This window comes from Salvelinus sp. IW2-2015, linkage group LG22, assembly GCF_002910315.2.
Source record: "Salvelinus sp. IW2-2015 linkage group LG22, ASM291031v2, whole genome shotgun sequence".
NCBI lineage: Eukaryota > Metazoa > Chordata > Actinopteri > Salmoniformes > Salmonidae > Salvelinus > Salvelinus sp. IW2-2015.
The window spans coordinates 21,009,651-21,031,001 of NC_036862.1; the positions used below are offsets into that span (position 1 = coordinate 21,009,651).

Below are 21,351 nucleotides of genomic sequence, written 5' to 3' on the forward strand. Positions count from 1 at the left end.
TACGGTATCTGCTCACACAGGTGGTAAATACAGCTACCGGATGGCCCGTTTGCACACACCACACACACACACACACAACACACACACACACACACACACACACACACACACACACACACACACACACACACCAGAAGACACACACACGACACACACACACACACACACAGCCAGCGGCTACGCAAACAAACAGATGGTGCCTAGATACTCCTGTGCAAGTCTGCGTGAACACACTTGAATATCACCCCAGCACTTCATGGGCACAACATGCCGCCTACGTGTGTGTGTATGTGTGTGAGTGTGTGTGTATGTATGTATGTATGCAGGGGGTCTGGTGCAGGGCAGGAGAGGGATGCACAGCTGCCTGTCTAGCTCATTAGCCTGCCCTGACGCTTCCTCTCCTGAAGCGGACAGACGATGGAAAGATGGGAGTTATCTTTAATGTACTTGAGATTTTTTTGTGACTTTGCTGTGGCAACTAAATACAGTCCTATTGTTTGACTTGAATTGATACAGTAGAGAGGAGAGACCGTGAGAAGGTTGTGCTTGTCAATTTGAGAGTGAAAGGATACTGGCAAACTGGCTGGCTGGCACAGGCAGACAGCGACAGACAGACAGACAGACAGAAGACAGACAGACAGACAGACGACAGACAGACAGACAGACTAAGCAGCCGATCTGAAAAAAAAGAAATAATAATCAACTAGCCAGTTCAGGAGTTTCCTCCAGAAGGATGACCTGCCAGTTATACTCTCAAATCTCTCCTTTCTACCTACTGTGTTTTGCTCAGTAGGGCACGCAAAAAAAAAGTTTCCTTTCACCATAAAACAAATCCCTTGTAATAATCATTGCAGATGATCAAAACTAATGATGGTGTGTTTCTAACCACCAGTCTCAGATTTCTAGTGTCTTTATACAGAACTGAAGTGATCTAAATATCATTGGGAAGAAACCCCAGTAGCCTGCTGCTTTCCATCATTACAAACATGTCCCATTCAAACATGACAGGAAAATTACATTTAAATGAAAATATTAAAATCCAGCCATAATTGTGATGCCACCTGTATGTAAATGAAGTTCAACAAGGTGCAGTCTCTCTTCCTCTGACTCACCGCCTCTTAAAACTACAGACTTAGTCATAGCGTGACTGACCAAGAGAGAGGAGAGGGAGAGGACACACTGACACGCACAGATACTGCCTGATGAAGAGACTCACTGGTAAAATGTTTACATAGAGACATGTAGCTTTACTGTAGTGTAGCTGTACATAGAGACAGACTGGCAACAGATTCCAAACCAGCTGGATATAATATCATGTGGATGTTTCTTCGCAAATTCCAATGGGTTCATAACAATACAGATGAAAAACTAAAAATTCAACGATGATCAATGGCTTTGTCTGTGACCAAAGGAGGAACAGGCTGAGTTGTAAAGGCTACTGCCAACATACTGACTCAATCCAGCCACTTTAAAAATGGGAATTGATGGAAAATTATGTAAAAATGTACCACTAAGCCACTTTAAAACAATGCCACTTAATATAATGTTTACATACCCTACATTACCCATCTCATATGTATATGTATATACTGTACTCTATATCATCTACTGCATCTTGCCATCTTTATGTTATCATGTACCACTAGCCACTTTAAACTATGCCACTTTATGTTTACATACCCTACAGTACTCATCTCATATGTATATACCGTACTCTATACCATCTACTGCATCTTGCCTATGCCGTTCTGTACCATCACTCATTCATATATCTTTATGTACATATTCTTTATCCCTTTACACTTGTGTGTATAAGGGTAGTAGTTGTGGAATTGTTAGGTTAGATTACTTGTTGTTATTACTTGCATTGTCGGAAACTAGAAGCACAAGCATTTCGCTACACTCGCATTTAACATCTGCTAACCATGTGTATGTGACTAATAAAATTTGATTTTGATTTGATTTGATACTTCGGGTTAATACTAGTGAATAGCTAGATGGACAGAGTGTGATGGACAGAGTTGTGATGGAAGAGTGTGATGGACAGAGTGTGATGGACAGAGTGTGACAACAACACAATGGCTGGATTGCAGGGCAGGAAGACTCACCCGGAGCGCTTGGTCATGGTGCCCAGGGTCATGGCTGTTTGATCTTGTGCCAGGGGCAGCACTATGGTGAGGCTGGGCAGAGGGGACAGACGAGGGTTACCCATGTTGTTTGTTGGTGAAGTTGTTGTACGACTCCTGGCTGGTGAGTTTAGCTGCACAAAGAGAGAGAGAAAATATGTAATACAAGTCCTATTTTAATAGTCCAAGTCCAACAGTAACAATGCAACAGTTCATGGTAGTCCTTGTTTCATCAACGTTTGAACACACGCATACCTGGGGTCCAAGGCCTTGGATGAGCCGTGGCCCTGATTGGAGGTAACCAGCTCAAGATGCGGCGCCTCAGAGCCACTAGTACCGCAGCAGTCAGTTAATCAGACCTAAATCAACAGGAGTCGCACACACACACCTCTCTCATCTGAGTGGAGCCCAAGCTAAACACAATCAGGCCATGTCAAAGGGCACCACATCGAATGGCCTTAAAGAGCTACATACAGAGAGGTTGCATGATGTTTGAGTATTGGCATGAACACACAAACATGCACTCACACACACAAAGAGTTTTGCTCACTGCAGGCTTAGTAGACTTAGAGAAATGTGCCCCTTTCTCTAACTGTGCAAATACATTACATTTAAGCACTAATTTGTAAATACCAAAGCAGTAATGTAGAATCCATTCATTCCTATGAGTACAACTGTTGCATGTAAAAACAGCAGCAGTAAGTCAAAGTCAGGTCACTTCTAGGAGTTCAACATCTATTGCGTGTAAGTTAAATATCACGAGAACGTTTTTTACAGTGAAAACCAACGGCAGCTTCTTATGTCCACCACATCATACCTGGTTTCAGCAAGTTAGAACTATTTGATGAGACACTATTTCATGATCTATGGAATATATCCCTTGAAGTTGTACATGAATTATAATATGAAGAGCTTAATTAAATATGCAGGTCAATCGGAGGAGAGCGTAAACTCTTCGCATGATGGTTGACCTGATCATAGCCCTCAACATTAATTCCATTATAATTTCTAAATCACAATAACCTGTTCAATATAAATAACTCATTCATTAAACCAACATGGGAAACAGGATTTACCAATTTCAACATAAGCTCTACTCTCCATCACGAACAAATACACTTCAACCTAGAATGTACTATGATGTATTTTACAATACAATATGTGTCCTCAGAAAGATTCAAGTTTAAGTACTCTCGCAGAAAAACAGTATAACCTTCAGGACCAAAACTCAATGATCTTTCTCTGAATGTTTTCCTTTCTCCATTGTTGCATTTGAAAGGCGACAGCCATCGATGTTAAAAGGGGGGAACCCAGGGACAAAGAGACAAAAGAAAATCTGCTCAAAAACAACACAAATGAAGGAGAGGTTGTTGATTATTATTGGAATCAAAGCATGGATGGGGAGAGGAGGAGGAAGGGGGGACAGGGTGAGGAAGGGGGGGGGGTTTAGATCATTAAAGTGTTTTCTCTGTGTTTCATTAGTGCGGCCAAATAATGTTTTGTGTTAATCCAAAAAGAGACCATTTAGATGTGGAGGCCCACCAAAACAGCAGGCCTTCAGAGAGGAGGACGTTATAAAAACTTTGTTTGTATCCCAAATGGAGCCCAATTCCCTATATAGTGCACTACTTTTGACCAGGGCTCATAGGCTCTGGTCAAAGGTAGCGCACTATGTAGGGAAAAAAGGTACATTTGGAATGCAGCCCTCCTTCCCACTTGGCCTCTAAGCCTCTCCGTCTCTCCAACCCGAAAGAGAGAGAGAGACAGTTGCCCTGGGCTCTCGAGGCCCTTCACATTTTCAAAAGCACTACACCCCCAACGCAGCCACCTTTTGTGTGGAGAGCAGGAGAAAAAAAGGGAGGAATTTGAACAGGAACAAGCCTGTAAAGCCATAATGGTGCTACAGCTGGCCTAAACGTAGGACAGGAGGAAGAAAAAATCTTAATGAATTTAGCATCCTTCCAGCAGACACTTCAACCCGCCGCTCTCTCTCTCCGTCTCTCTTTTCTTTTCTCTCAAGTCTCTCTCCCATCTCAATCTTTCCCTCTGTGTCTTGCATGCACACCATTAACCCCCTCACCCTTGACAACCCAAAGAGGAAACAGGTGTAGTTGACTTTGGTGGAGCTATTGTGGCTATTGGGACTGTTGACTGGACCGCTACACCCCCTAACGTTATTACAAGGGCCCAACTCATCAGAGGCCAGTCAGTGAGGAGAGGACAGGGAAAAAGTGGCGAAAACCACGCACAGGCAGAAGACGATATCTAAAACACATCTTGGATGTCTGCTTGTCTGAGGGGGAGAGAGAGGAGGCAGGAGGTGTCTGGCAGAGAGATCGCTAGCCTAGCGAGGAGCGAGATGGGCCCATGATTTTGATTAATGACTGGGGCGTGATGTGCCTGAGCAACTGATACATGACAGCCCCATGGAAAGAAGATCCATCAATGCCAAATCCACCGGCCCAGTCCAGCCAAGGCTCCCGGCCAGAGGTCAGCATGTCACTGACCCAGCCTGATCTCTCCATCCCTCCCTCCATTTCCCTTGGATCCTAAACTTTGCTCCCCCTATCCCATCCATCCATCCCTCCATTCTCTACCTCTTTCCCTCCGTTCTTTTTCTACATCCTCACTCTCTCTACCTCTATCCCTCCATCTCCATCCCTTCAATCCTTCTCTACAATCCCCCTCACTCCCTTCTGCTCCGAACCAATTTGCATCCTCATCTAACAGCGGTTCTCCGTCTCTCGGTTTCCCTCTTCAGCCCGGTCATGGATATCTCGCTTTTGCTGCCCGATTTGCATCCGATGCACACAAGAAATGAGCTCGGCCGTTTTCCGAGAAGAAAAAAAGTGTCTAGACTTTGCAGCTGTTGACAAAATATTTTCATGTTGAATTGAATTGTGTTTTGTTTGCACGTGGACTTGGGGACTTGGCCGTGAAAAAGCAAGTAAGGTAAAGAGGAGCACTCTGGGAGAGAGAGAGGTACGTATAGAGAAAGGTAGAGAGAGAGAGAAGTAGAACGAGAGAAGTAGAGCGAGACAGACAGAAAGAAAGCAAGCAGCGGATGCAAAGCTAGGGAATACTGATGTACACTGAGTGAACAAAACATTAGGAACACCTGCTCTATCCATGGCAGACTGACCAGGTGAATCCAGGTGAAAGCTCTGATCACTTATTGATGACACATGTTAAATCCACTTAAATCAGTGTAGATGAAGGGGAGAAGACAGGTTAAGAAAAGGATGTTTAAGGCTTGCGACATGGATTGTGAATGTGAAAGGTTGAATGGGCAAGACAAAAGATATAAGTCCCTTTGAACAGGGTATGGTAGTATGAGCCAGGCGCACCAGTTTGAGTGTGTCAAGAACTGCAACACTGCTGGGTTTTTCACGCTCAACAGTTTCCAGTGTGTATCAAGAATGGTTCACCAACCCAAAGTACATTCAGCCAACTTGGCACAACTGTGGAAGCATTGGAGTCAACATGGGCCAGCATCCCTGTGGAACGCTTTTGACACCTTGTAGAGTCCATGCACCGACTAATTGAGGGCTGTTGTGAAAGCAAAAGGGGCTGCAACTCCATATTAGGAAGATATTCCAAATGTTTTGTACATTCAGTGTATACCGTTTCATCCATTCATGCCTTTCTTGCTTGTCCAAGTTTCCCAGACATGTTATAGTGAAGAGAGAAGGAGGGAGGGAGAGAGGGAGGGGTGGGGGCACATGAAGTAGGGATTAAGGTGAAGGAAATGAGGGGGTATAAGAGGAGAAAGGAACTTTAGCTACTCTGCTGAGCTGAAGTTTCGCTGTCATGCCAAACCAGCCCTGCGATCGCAATTCCCCAAACTATTATTATTAAATACTCACTTCCAGGGAAGAGAGAAAAAGAGAGAGAGAGGAGTGAAGAGAGAGAGAGAGAGAGAGAGGAGAGAGAGAGAGAGAGAAGAGAGAGAGAGACTTTAACCATTTGCACATTGTTCAACACTTCTGTATATAGAACATATGACATTTGAAATGTCTTTTATTCTTTTGGAACTCTTTGAGTGTAATGTTTTTACTACACACACACACACACACACAGCCGGCTACGCAAACAAACAGATGGTGCCTAGATACTCCTGTGCAAGTCTGCGTGAACACACTTGATATCACCCCGCACTTCATGGGCACAACATGCCGCCTACGTGTGTGTGTATGTGTGTGTGTGAGTGTGTGTGTATGTATGTATGTATGCAGGGGGTCTGGTGCAGGGCAGGAGAGGGATGCACAGCTGCCTGTCTAGCTTCATTAGCCTGCCCTGACGCCTTCTCTCCTGAAGCGGACAGACGAATGGAAAGATGGGAGTTATCTTTAATGTACTTGAGATTTTTTTGTGACTTTGCTGTGGCAACTAATACAGTCCTATTGTATTGACTTGAATTGATACAGTAGAGAGGAGACCTGGTGAGAAGGTTGTGCTTGTCAATTTGAGAGTGAAAGGATACTGGCAAACTGGCTGGCTGGCACAGGCAGACAGACAGACAGACAGACAGACAGACAGACAGACAGACAGACAGACAGACAGACAGACAGACAGACAGACTAAAGCAGCCGATCTGAAAAAAAAGAAATAATAATCAACTAGCCAGTTCAGGAGTTTCCTCCAGAAGGATGACCTGCCAGTTATACTCTCAAATCTCTCCTYTCTACCTACTGTGTTTTGCTCAGTAGGGCACGCAAAAAAAAGGGTTTCCTTTCACCATAAAACAAATCCCTTGTAATAATCGTGCAGATGAATCAAACTAATGATGGTGTGTTTCTAACCACCAGTCTCAGATTTCTAGTGTCTTTATACAGAACTGAAGTGATCTAATATCATTGGGAAGAAACCCCAGTAGCCTGCTGCTTCCATCATTACAACATGTCCCATTCAAACATGACAGGAAAATKACATTTAAATGAAAATATTAAAATCCAGCCATAATTGTGATGCCACCTGTATGTAAATGAAGTTCACAAGGTGCAGTCTCTCTCCTCTGACTCACCGCCTCTTAAAACTACAGACTTAGTCATAGCGTGACTGACCAAGAGAGAGGAGAGGGAGAGGACACACTGACACGCACAGATAGTGCCTGATAGAGAGACTCACTGGTAAATGTTTACATAGAGACATGTAGCTTTACTGTAGTGTAGCTGTACATAGAGACAGAMTGGCAACAGATTCCAAACCAGGCTGGATATAATATCATGTGGATGTTTCTCGCAAATCCAATGGGTTCATAACAAATACAGATGAAAAACTAAAAATTCAACATGATCAATGGCTTTGTCTGTGACCAAAGGAGGACAGGCTGAGTTGTAAAGGCTACTTCGGGTTAATACTAGTGAATAGCTAGATGGACAGAGTGTGATGGACAGAGTGTGATGGACAGAGTGTGACAACAACACATGGCTGGATGCAGGGCAGGAAGACTCACCCGGAGCGCTTGGTCATGGTGCCCAGGGTCATGGGCTGTTTGATCTGTGCCAGGGGCAGCACTATGGTGAGGCTGGGCAGAGGGGACAGACGAGGGTTACCCATGTTGTTGTTGGTGAAGTTGTTGTACGACTCCTGGCTGGTGAGTTTAGCTGCACAAAGAGAGAGAAAATATGTAATACAAGTCCTATTTTATAGTCCAAGTCCAACAGTAACAATGCAACAGTTCATGTAGTCCTATGTTTCATCAACGTTTGAACACACGCATACCTGGGGTCCAAGGCCTTGGATGAGCCGTGGCCCTGATTGGAGGTAACCAGCTCAAGATGCGGCGCCTCAGAGCCACTAGTACCCAGCAGTCAGTTAATCAGACCTAATCAACAGGAGTCGCACACACACACCTCTCTCATCTGAGTGGAGCCCAAGCTAAACACAATCAGGCCATGTCAAAGGGCACCACATCGAATGGCCTTAAAGAGCTACATCAGAGAGGTGCATGATGTTTGAGTATGGCATGAACACACAAACATGCACTCACACACACAAAGATGTTTGCTCACTGCAGGCTTAGTAGACTTAGAGAATGTGCCCCTTTCTCTAACTGTGCAAATACATTACATTTAAGCACTAATTGTAAATACCAAAGCAGTAATGTAGAATCCATTCATTCCTATGAGTACAACTGTTGCATGTAAAACAGCAGCAGTAAGTCAAAGTCAGGTCACTTCTAGGAGTTCAACATCTATTGCGTGTACGTTAAATATCACGAGACGTTTTTACAGTGAAAACCAACGGCAGCTTCTTATGTCCACCACATCATACCTGGTTTCAGCAAGTTAGAACTATTTGATGAGACACTATTTCATGATCTATGGAATATATCCCTTGGAAGTTGTACAGTGAATATAATATGAAGAGCTTAATTAAATATGCAGGTCATCGGAGGAGAGCGGTAAACTCTTCGCATGATGGTTGACCTGATCATAGCCCTCAACATTAATTCCATATAATTTCTAAATCACAATAACCTGTTCAATATAAATAACTCATTCATTAAAGACAACATGGGAAACAGGATTTACCAATTTCAACATAAGCTCTACTCTCCATCACGACACAATACACTTCAACCTAGAATGTACTATGATGTATTTTACAATACAATATGTGTCCTCAGAAAGATTCAAGTTTAAGTACTCTCGCAGAAAAACAGTATAACCTTCAGGACCAAAACTCAATGATCTTTCTCTGAATGTTTTCCTTTCTCCATTGTTGCATTTGAAAGGCGACAGCCATCGAGTTTAAAAGGGGGGAACCCAGGGACAAAGAGACAAAAGAAAACATGCTACAAAAACAACACAATGAAGGAGAGGGTTGTGATTATTATTGGAATCAAAGCAGTGATGGGGAGAGGAGGAGGAAGGGGGGACAGGGTGAGGAAGGGGGGGGGGGTTTAGATCATTAAAGTGTTTCTCTGTGTTTCATTAGTGCGGCCAAATAATGTCTTTGTGTTAATCCAAAAAGAGACCATTTAGATGTGGAGGCCCAACAAAACAGCAGGGCCTTCAGAGAGGAGGACGTTATACAAACTTTGTTTGTATCCCAAATGGAGCCCAATTCCCTATATAGTGCACTACTTTTGACCAGGGCTCATAGGGCTCTGGTCAAAGGTAGCGCACTATGTAGGGAAAAAGGTACCATTTGGAATGCAGCCCTCCTTCCCGCTTGGCCTCGGAGCCTCTCCGTCTCTCCAACCCGACAGAGAGAAACAGTGGCCCTGGGCTCTCAAGGGCCCTTCACATTTCAAAAGCACTACACCCCCAGCGCAGCCACCTTTTGTGTGGAAGAGCAGGAAAACATAAGAGGAATTTGAACAGGAAGCAGCCTGTAAAGCCATAATGGTGCTACAGCTGGCCTAAATGTAGGAGAGGAGGAAGAAAAAAATCTTAATGAATTTAGCATCCTTCCAACAGGACACTTCAACCTGCCGCTCTCTCTTTCCAAATCTTTTTCTTCTCTCTGTCTCTCTCCCCCCTCTCCCTCTCTCAATCGTTCTCTCTCTCTCTGTGTCTGCGTGCACCACATTAACCCCCTCACCCCTGACAAACCAAAGAGGAACAGGTGTAGTTGACTTTGGTGGAGCTACCGTGGCTGTTAACTGGACCACTACACCCGCCCCCTCACATATCCCCCCTCCGTTATTCAATCCAAGGATCTAAGAGGCCAAACTCTTCAGAGGCCAGTCAGTGAGGAGAGGACAGGGATGAATGGAAAGTGGTGAAAACCATGCATGGGCAGAAGACGATATCCTCAACACATCCTGGATATCTGCTTGTCTGAGGGGGAGAGAGAGGAGAGTGTCTGGCAGAGAGATAGCTAGCCTAGCGAGGGAGCGAGATGGGGCCATGATTTGATTAATGACTGGGGCGTGATGTGCCTGAGCACTGATACATGACAGCCCCATGGAAAGAAGATCCATCAATGCAAATCCACCCGGCCCAGTCCAGCCAAGGCTCCCGCCAGAGGTCAGCATGTCACCTGACCCAGCCTGATCTCTCCATCCCTCCCTCCATTTCCCTTGATCCTAAACTTTGCTCCCCCTATCCCATCCATCCATCCCTCCATCTCTACCTCTTTCCCTCCGTTCTTTTCTACATCCCTCACTCTCTCTACCTCTATCCCTCCATCTCCATCCCTTCATCCTTCTCTACATCCCTCCCTCACTCCCTTCTGCTCCGAACCAATTTGCATCCTCATCTAAACAGCGTCTCTCCGTCTCTCGGTTTCCCTCTCAGCCCGGTCATGGATATCTCGCTTTTGCTGCCCGATTTGCATCCGATGCACACAAGAAATGAGCTCGGCCGTTTCCGAGAAGAAAAAAAAGTGTCTAGACTTTGCAGCTGTTGACAAATATTTTCATGTTGAATTTGAATTGTGTTTTGTTTGCACGTGGACTTGGGACTTGGCCGTGAAAAAGCAAGTAAGGTAAAGAGGAGCACTCTGGTAGAGAGAGAGAGGTACGTATAGAGAAAGGTAGAGAGAGAGAGAAGTAGAACGAGAGAAGTAGAGCGAGACAGACAGAAAGAAAGCAAGCAGCGGATGCAAAGCTAGGGAATACTGATGTACACTGAGTGAACAAAACATTAGGAACACCTGCTCTATCCATGGCAGACTGACCAGGTGAATCCAGGTGAAAGCTCTGATCACTTATTGATGACACATGTTAAATCCACTTTAATCAGTGTAGATGAAGGGGAGAAGACAGGTTAAAGAAGGATGTTTAAGGCTTGCGACATGGATTGTGAATGTGAAAGGTTGAATGGGCAAGACAAAAGATATAAGTCCCTTTGAACAGGGTATGGTAGTATGAGCCAGGCGCACCAGTTTGAGTGTGTCAAGAACTGCAACACTGCTGGGTTTTTCACGCTCAACAGTTTCCAGTGTGTATCAAGAATGGTTCACCACCCAAAGTACATTCAGCCAACTTGGCACAACTGTGGGAAGCATTGGAGTCAACATGGGCCAGCATCCCTGTGGAACGCTTTTGACACCTTGTAGAGTCCATGCACCGACTAATTGAGGCTGTTGTGAAAGCAAAAGGGGCTGCAACTCCATATTAGGAAGATATTCCAAATGTTTTGTACATTCAGTGTATACCGTTTCATCCATTCATGCCTTTCTTGCTTGTCCAAGTTTCCCAGACATGTTATAGTGAAGAGAGAAGGAGGGAGGGAGAGAGGGAGGGGTGGGGGCACATGAAGTAGGGATTAAGGTGAAGGAAATGAGGGGGTATAAGAGGAGAAAGGAACTTTAGCTACTCTGCTGAGCTGAAGTTTCGCTGTCATGCCAAACCAGCCCTGCGATCGCAATTCCCCAAACTATTATTATTAAAATACTCACTTCCAGGGAAGAGAGAAAAAGAGAGAGAGAGGAGTGGAAGAGAGAGAGAGAGAGAGAGAGAGAGAGAGAGAGACTTTAACCATTTGCACATTGTTACAACACTTCTGTATATAGACATATGACATTTGAAATGTCTTTATTCTTTTGGAACTCTTGTGAGTGTAATGTTTACTGTTAATTTTGTATTGTTTATTATCTATTTCACTTGCCTTGGCAATGTAAACATATGCCAACATGCCATGCCAGTAAAGCCCCTTCAACTGAGAGAGAGAGAGAGAGAGAGAGAGAGAGAGAGAGAGAGAGAGAGAGAGAGAGAGAGAGAGAGAGAGAGGAGAGAGAGGAGAGAGAGGAGAGAGAGGAGAGAGAGAAAAGAGAGAGAAGAGAGAGAGAGAAAAGAGAGAGAGAGGAGAGAGAGAGCGCGCGAGAGAGAGCGCGAGAGAGAGAGAGAGAGAGAGAGAGAGAGAGAGAGAGAGAGAGAGAGAGAGAGAGAGAGGAGAGAGAGAGCGAGGAGAGAGAGAGAGGAGAGAGAGAGAGAGCGCGAGAGAGAGAGGAGAGCGAGGAGAGAGAGAGAGAGAGAGAGAAAGACACAAAACCAAATGTCTATCTGGCCCACCACTTCACCCTGGACAGCCTTTACGACCAGGTCCACCTATACAAGGCAGCAGTGCCCACCTTCGTCCGGAACCTAAAGGAACTTGCCCTCAGCCTCAACACCTCACACAGGAACTACAGATCAATAGACACCCCGCCCAGACCAGCGAGACACTCTCCCAGACCTGCGGGACCCACCCACCCCCCCGGACCTACACATGGAGGACCACGCCGAGAGGACCTACATCCAGACCACAGCACCACCAGACACATCCACAACCCAACCAATCTACACCCCCCCAAGTCAACCATGCCCACACCCCATTTAGGCCCCCTCAGACCAGACCTATGGAGATGGACCCACTGGTTGCCCTAGGTTAAAGAGAGCTGGTAGTCCTATCCACCAAACTACGAGGTGTGAAACAGGAAAGGGACTCAGGGGGTATGCTCATTTGGTATAGGGCAGACCTAACTCACTCTATTAAATTAATCAAAACAGGAACATTTTACATTCGGCTGGAAATTCAAAAGGAAATTCTCAACAGAGAAAAAAATTCCTCCTGTGTGCTACCTATATCCCCCCACTAGAATCCCCATACTTTAATGAAGACAGCTTCTCCATCCTGGAGGGGGAAATCAATCATTTCCAGGCCCAGGGACATGTACTAGTCTGTGGCGACCTAAATACGAGAACTGGACAAGAACCTGACACCCTCAGCACACAGGGGGACAAACAACTACCTGGAGGTGAAAGCATTCCCTCCCCCATATGCCCCCCTAGACACAACTCCTGCAGCTCTGTCGAATGCTGGGTATGTACATAGTCAATGGTAGGCTTTGAGGGGACTCCTATGGTAGGTACACCTATAGCTCATCTCTTGGCAGTAGTACTGTAGACTACTTTATCACTGACCTCAACCCAGATTCTCTCAGAGCGTTTACAGTCAGCCCACTGACACACCTATCAGACCACAGCAAAATCACAGTCTACTTGAACAGAGCAATACTCAAATCATGAGGCATCAAAGCCAAARGAACTGAATAATATTAGGAAAAGCTATAGATGGAAGGAAAGTAGTGTGGAAACCTACCAAAAAACAATTAGGCAACAACAAATTCAATCCCTTTTAGACAACTTCCTGGATGAAACGTTTCACTGTAATAATGAAGGTGTAAACTTGGCAGTAGAAAACCTAAACAGTATATTTGACCTCTCAGCTTCCCTATCAAATCTAAACATTTAAAACAGAAAACAGAAGAAAATTAACAACAACGACAAATGGTTTGATGAAGAATGCAAAAAGAAAGAAATTCAGAAACCTATCCAACCAAAAACAGAGACCCAGAAAACCTGAGCCTACGCCTTCACTATGGTGAATCACTAAAACAATACAGAAAAAATAAGGAATAGCACGTCAGAAATCAGTTCAATGTAATTAAAGAATCCATAGAATCTAACCTCTTCTGAGAAAATTGGAAAACTCTAAACAAACAACACGAAGAGTTATCTATCTAAAACAGAGATGTATAGGTAAAGCACTTCTCCAATCTTTTTGGACCTATAAAAAAAGAACAAACAGCAAAAACATACATGATCAAATACAAATCTTAGAATCAACTATTAAAGACTACCAGAACACACTTGGACTCTCCAATTACATTGAATGAACTACAGGACAAAATACAAACCCTCCAACCCAAAAAGACTTGTGGTGTTGATGGTATCCTCAATGAAATGATAAAATATACAGACCACAAATTCCAATTGGCTAAACTCTTTAACCTCATCCTCAGCTCTGGCATCCTCCGCAATATTTGGAGGACCGATCACCCCAATCCACAAAAGTGGAGAYAAATTTGACCTCAATAACTACCGTGGGACAGGCATCAACAGCAACCTTGGGAAAATCCTCTGAACTATGATTAACAGCAGACTCGTACATTTCCTCAGTGAAAACAATGTACTGAGCAAATGTCAAATTGACTTTTTACCAAATTACCGTACGACAGACCACGTATTCACCCTGCACACCCTAATTGACAGACAAACAAACAAACAAACAAAACAAAGGCAAAGTCTTCTCATGCTTTGTTGATTTCAAAAAAGTTTTTGACTCAATTTGGCATGAGGGTCGGCTATACAAATTGCTGGAAAGTGGTGTTGGGGGAAAAACATCCAACAGTATAAAATCCATGTACACAAACAACAAGTGTGCGGTTAAAATTGGCAAAAAACACACAATTATTTTCACAGGGTCGTGGGCTGAGACAGGGATGCAGTTTAAGCCCCACCATCTTCAACATATATATCAACAAATTGGCAAGGGCACTAGCACAGTCTGCAGCACCCGGCCTCACCCTACTAGAATCTGAAGTCAAATGTCTACTGTTTGCTGATGATCTGGTGCTTCTGTCACCAACCAAGGAGGGCCTACAGCAGCACCTATATATTCTGCCAGACCTGGGCCCTGACAGTAAATCTCAGTAAGACAAAAATAATAGTGTTCCAAAAACGGTCCAGTTGCCAGGACCAAAAATACAAATTCCATCTAGACACCGTTGCCCTAGAGCACACAAAAAACGATACATACTTCGGCCTAAACATCAGCGCCACAGGTAACTTCCACAAAGCTGTGAACGATCTGAGAGACAAGGCAAGAAGGGCCTTGTATGCCATCAAAAGGAACATTAAATTCGACATACCAATTAGGATCAGGCTAAAAATACTTGAATCAGTTATTGAACCCATTGCCTTTTATGGTTGTGAGGTCTGGGGTCCGCTCACCAACCAGGAATTCACCAAAAATGGGACCAAATGGAGACTGCATGCAGAATTCTGCAAAAATATCATCAGTGTACAACGTAAAACATCAAATAATGCATGCAGAGCAGAATTAGGCCGACACCAGCTAATTTTCAAAATCCAGAAAAGAGCTGTTAGATTCTACAACTGCCTACAAGGAAGCGATTCCCAAATCTTCCATAACAAAGCCATCACTTACAGAGATGAACCTGGAGAGTCCCCTAAGCAAGCTGGTCCTGGGGCTCTGTTCACAAACCCAAACAGACCCCACAGTCCCAGGACAGCAACACAATTAGACCCAACCAAATCATGAGAAAACAAAAATATAATTACTTGACACATTGGAAAGAATTTAGAAAAAAACTGAGCAAGCTAGAATGCTACATTAAACAGAGAGTACACAGTGGCAGAATACCTGACCACTGTGACTGACCCAAACTTAAGGAAAGCTTTGACTATGTACAGACTCAGTCAGCATAGCCTTGCTATTGAGACAGGCTGCCATAGGCAGACCTGGCTCTCAAGAGAAGACAGGCTTTGTGCACACTGCCCACAAAATGAGGGGGAAACTMATTTGGTGAGTTTCCCCCTCAGGATGAGCTGCACTTCCTAACCTCCTGCAAAATGTATAATCACATTAGAGACACGTATTTCCCTCAGATTACACAGATCCACAAAGAATTAAAAAACAAACCCAATTTTGAGAAACTCCCATTTCTATTGGGTGAAATACCACAGTGTGCCATCACAGCACCAAGAGTTGTGACCTGTTGCCACAGGCAACCAGTGAGGGCAACCAGTGAAGAACAAACACCATTGTAAATACAACCCACATGTGTATTTTTGTACTTTAACTATTTACATATATTACATTTGAAGCTTCACTTGCTTTGGCAATGTTAACATATGTTTCCAATGCCACTAAAGCCCTTATATATATATATATATATTTTTTTTTGTGAGTGAGAGAGTGAGAGAGCTAGAAAGTGCCAGACAAAAAGGGGATCCCAGTGGACAAAGTGAAAACAAATTAAAAGAACCCTTATATGCTGCAAAGAAAAAAAACATCACAAGATTTACTCTTTTCCCAAGGTATCACAAGACATTTGTGGAAAAGCCATCGGACTGAGTCGCAGGTAAAGATGGCGTGCCGGAGCAGGGCCAAGGCATCTCCCATCACCACTCTCTTCTCCTCAGTTTCCCCGCCTGCCTGCTATATTAAGGCTGCTGTTTAGCTGAGGGGAGGTCAAGCCAGCCTGTGTGAAAATGGCTTTTCCCCAAACRACCCATGATGGGGGTTTGTTTTCGGAGACGTCATTTGGGACACTCAGGGGACTGTTTATAAAAAATATAGTTGGTAGCAAACTTTACTGAAATTTCTCATGTGTCCAAATGCAAACCCTACATTTCCCACATGTAGGCCCACTTTATTGATGTGTCAAAGAGCATACAAACGGACAACCTAGTTCACTAGCCCCAACAACCAAACACACACACCGCAATCAGATATATTAGTTTACAGCAGTACATGTCAGCACGTCAGTATTTACAATGCCTCAGATGGTTGATATGGTGACAGAGAGGAGTATTTTTTAGAGAGTTAGAGATAACGCAAGAGAGAAAGCTATATGAGAGAGTGATGGAAGGAGAGATGGAGAGAACAATAGAGCCATGGTAGAGGGTCTGGATGTGAATGCCTATCTACAAGGCTGATCAATGGGCCCTCCACAGCATGTCTGTGATCAGCAGGACCAGGCASGCAATAATGTGATCATGTCCATGTAGTTCAGAGGTAAGCAGCCAGGTCTACACAGCTCAGCACAGCTCAGCATCAGAAAAAACCTCTCAAACATACGTACAGCTCAGAAGTCACTTAACTACCAACGGCATCCTGCAGCACTGCTAACAGGGGAACTGAAAAAGCTAGTACTAAAATGGTGTGTGCGTGTCAGTGTGTGTGATTGTAAACAGAGCGGTGGTACACACCCCCCCCCCACCCCCCAGATGGAGAGGAGAGGAACGAAACAGGACCGGTTGGCCTGGCAGATGCTCCCACATGACCCCTCAGCCAGCAGGAGAGGAAACAGTCAAGACCAGAGACAACGAGAGAGACAGAGAGAGAGGGATGAGGAAGGGTGCATGAGTGCCTCAATAAGCAGTATGTACCATCAACAATCTTTATATGGTGATATTTTGATGTAAGTGCAAATGTACTGGTTGTTCAGGTAACTAAGTTTCTAATGTAAAAAAAACCTAGCTATCCCCTTCCTAATCAGCCCACAATGTCTTACACACGACTGGCAAGACCATGCTTCCTTTAATCAAAGTTACCACTGTTCAACCACATGTTCTACAGCTAGCTAATTAATCAACATCTTTAGAGGCCCACAGTTCCCTGTTCAGCTTCCAAACACAGCCCAAAGTAAAGASTGSTATTTTTGTAACTATTTACAAATGTATTTGGTAAATCATTCCAGTCTTAAAAATATCCTCGATCGAAATGGAACATAGTAACTTTATGATTATCGTCCAATAACAATGGTGGTTACATTTAAATAACTGGTAGCAACCTCAAGAGCACTTTCATCTAGATTTAACTGGCACAATTCAGCAGTCTCTAAATCAAGAGAATTACATTTTAAAAATCCCATTTTAAAAATCCCAAACAGACAATGCAGTTAAACACATTAAAATATATTAACAATTTACACTTTTCCAAAACACATAAGATAAATAACTTATTTTATTACAATAATTGCATATGCACAATAAAAAAAGACAGCAATTTTAAACAAATACTGTATCTATGTTTATGACAATAGGCTACAGAAACCACCATCTATATCCTTCTCATAAAACAAATACATCCTATATAATGACACATAACTTAATTTGTTCACTTTTCATTCAAGCTCTAAATGTATAAGGGTGATATATTATTGTTGCCTTAGTGGCCTGTGTTCCAGTGTAACTGGTGGTACAGTAGCAAGGCTGCTTGGCGCTCTGTTGGCGCTCTGTTGGCGCTCTGACTCAGGTCATGAGAAAAGTCACTAATTAATTTCCTCACCACGGTTAAACTATGGCAGGCTACGCGTGTCAGCCGAACCCTGAGCCTTCGCTGCCCTATACAGAGACAGCAGACGGGTTTACCAGAGGAGGACAACACACAGCAGAATACAGGGGCTTCCCAATACTAAGCCACACCAAAGCTAGTCAGAGTTAAAGACAGTTGGCTACAGTTCCACATCATCACAACAGAGGTTCAACCAACAGTTAGCTAGAGCAACTCCCACTCAGGCTACAATAGAGGGAGTGAGAAACACACTGGGGGCTTGGTAACTATAATGGAGGCCTGTCTTTCTATGAAGTAACCCAGTGTAACGAGACAAGGTAACACGTTGTAAAAGTAAAAGCTGTTCTATTGAGAAACACAGAGTGGCCTATGTGGAGCACTACCGGTTGAAGTCACAAGAATTCTCTCAACCCATGTAGAACAGTGAAACTGAGTTCCTTTATTTTAACATTGTCATTTAGAAAATCCAATAACTATGAGTGGCAGTGAAATCCCAATGATAATGGGTATAGTGGACAGAGACTGAGCTATTAAGAGTTACATAAAAATGAGTCCCCACAGTGGAGTCAACCAACCACTGACACAGATACATATTCCTTCAACTTTTTGGATCCATAAAATATAGAGAGCACAAATTTGAGTAAATGTCTTGTTCGATTGCTGTGTGGTTTTACTCTGAGATCACCGTTATTGACTCAAGCAGAAGTCAGCAGCCGACTGGGCCTCGAACCACGAGGAGGAAAAACACACAACTACAGTACAGCCCTGGCCTGAATGCCACAAGACACACATTCAAAATAATACTAAAACTATATGTACAAGCTTATACCGTACTTCACACTTTTATTTCTTTTATTTTTTGGGGAGAGAGAATTTCCACTTGCACATCCTAAATTGTAGATGAATGTAAATTGTGGTTAAATGTTTCATGAGTATTTTGGGATTTGTAATTTTCAGAGGAAATGGTTTCTCTCCAACTGTGATATTTCTTAACCCAGTGTGATAATAAGTGTGATAATTTGAGAAACAAAAACATTTTACTAATATTTTCAAAGCTCCCCGTTTTAATTTCAGGAACATACATTTTGGTCCCAGTGAGACACCAGAATCATAAAAGAACACCTACTGTGAACGTATTCAGACAACCTAGGGGTCTAGGGGACATATGTACATTTATGGCAACAAAACATAAATCTTCCTTTAGGGCCTCTTCAGTTTCACCCAGTGTATTACATCTGAGACTAAATTGGACTAAAGCAAAATAATGCATTCATTACGGATTTCTACTCTTTTAACAATACTACAATAAGTCAAATATTTACACAGGGAAAAATGTGAGAAAAAATAAATTTTTGCTAGGCTGGTGTTACAAAACATTCAGTTTGGGTTAAACCCAAAACACAATTACCAAACTACCCTACATACTGTGAATTTAAAGTGGAACTCATGAGGGGAATGTTTTTCAGTGGAAAGGAAGTGACCATTCATAAAAAGGAAGGCAGGAGGAATTACAGAGCCGTCCCAGCCCTTTCTGTTTCTGTTGGGCTAGATTCCTATCAATGCAAAACTATGCTGCGCCAGTCAAGCTTTACACGTCTTCTCCTCGCTCTCTCAGTGGAGTGGAATAGGGACTGACTGGCACTACAGAGCCAGGCCAGCTTTCTGCCTAGAGTAACTCTGAGAACACAGCACCATACAGAGGATGACACCGGTACTACACGCTGAGAGAGCCCATGGAATATGTACTGCAAGTTTGTTTTTTGTTTTCTAATTTAACCTTTATTTATTAAACTAGGCAAGTCAGTTAAGAACAAATTCTAATTTACAATGACGGCCTAACCCGGCCAAACCCGGACAACGCTGAGCCAATCGTGCGCCACCTTATGGGACTCCAATCACGGCCGGATGTGATGCAGCCTGGAAGTCAGAAGTTTTTCCATTCAATGTCAAATACATATATAATAGGAACATTACATGATACAATAACTTAAAAGGGAAGTTATGATTTTCAGTTATGATTACAAACCGGTAAGATATCAAATCAAATTTTATTTGTAACATGCTTTGTAGACAACAGTTGATGACTAACTGTGAAATGCTTACTTACGGGTCCATTTCCAACAATGCAGAGTTAAATATAAGATACATAAAAATATATATATAAATAGTGACACAAGGAACACACAGTGAATAACAAATTAAAATAACGAGTAAAAATAACATGGCTATACTGTCTGTATATAAGGAGTATAAAATAACATGGCTATACTGTCTGTATATAAGGAGTATAAAATAACATGGCTATACTGTCTGTATATAAGGAGTATAAAATAACATGGCTACAGACGGAGTACAAGTTTGCTTACTTACAAGCCCTTAACCAACAATGCTTTAAGAAAATAAGTGTAAAAAATAGATAAGTAAAAAATGTAAAATAAAAGTAACAAATAATTATACAGCAGCAGTAAAATAACAATAGCGAGGTTATATACAGGGGGCACCGGTACAGTGTCAATGTGCGGGGGCACCGGTTAGTCGCGGTAATATGTACATGTAGGTGGAGTTAAAGTCACTATGCATAGATAATAAACAGAGTAGCAGCAGCGTAAAAGAGGGGTCTGGGTAGCCCTTTCATTAGCTGTTCAGGAGTCTTATGGCTTGGGGGTAGAAGCTGTTAAGAAGCCTTTTGGACCTAGACGTGGCGCTCCGGTACCGCTTGCCGTGCCCGGTAGTAGAGGGGGAATAGGCTTTCTCGTGCCCTATTCATGACTGCCTTAGTGTGTTTGGACCATTATAGTTTGTTGGTGATGTGGACACCAAGGAACTTGAAGCTCTTAACCTGCTCCACTGCAGCCCCGTCGATGAAAATGGGAGCGTGCTCGGCCCTTTTCCCTATAGTTCACAATCATCTCCTTTGTCTTGATCACGTTGAGGGAGCGGATGTTGTCCCGGCACCACAAGGCCAGGTCTCTGACCTCCTCCCTATAGGCTGTTTCATTGTTGTCGGTGATCAGGCCTACCTCTGTTGTGTCATCGGCAAACTTGATGACGGTGTTGGAGTCGTGCCTTTCCACGCAGTCATGAGTAAACAGGGAGTACAGGAGGAGACTGAGCACGCACCCCTGTGGGGCTTCAATGTTGAGAATCAGTGTGGCAGATGTGTTGTTACCTACCCCTACCACCTGGGGGCGGCCCGTCAGGAAGTCCAGGATCCAGTTGCAGAGGGAGGTGTTCAGTCCCAGGAACCTTAGCTTAGTGATGAGCTTTGAGGGTACTATGGTGTTGAACACTGAGTTGTAGTCAATGAATAGCATTCTCACATAGGTGTGAATAGAGTGGGTCCAGGGTGTCTGGGATGATGGCGAAGTGAGCCTTCAATGCATTTCATGGCTATAGATGTGAGT

General features: G+C 43.5%; 1 protein-coding gene across 1 annotated transcript in view; it reads right to left on the bottom strand.

Moving 5' to 3' along the window:
* LOC111949506 (BCAS3 microtubule associated cell migration factor-like) overlaps window positions 1-21,351 on the bottom strand; it is a 220,612-nt gene that overhangs the window by 101,755 nt on the left and 97,506 nt on the right. Inside the window, 1 exon segment of the mRNA XM_070433866.1 lies at window positions 7,582-7,732. Coding sequence (XP_070289967.1) covers window positions 7,582-7,732 — 151 coding nt within the window.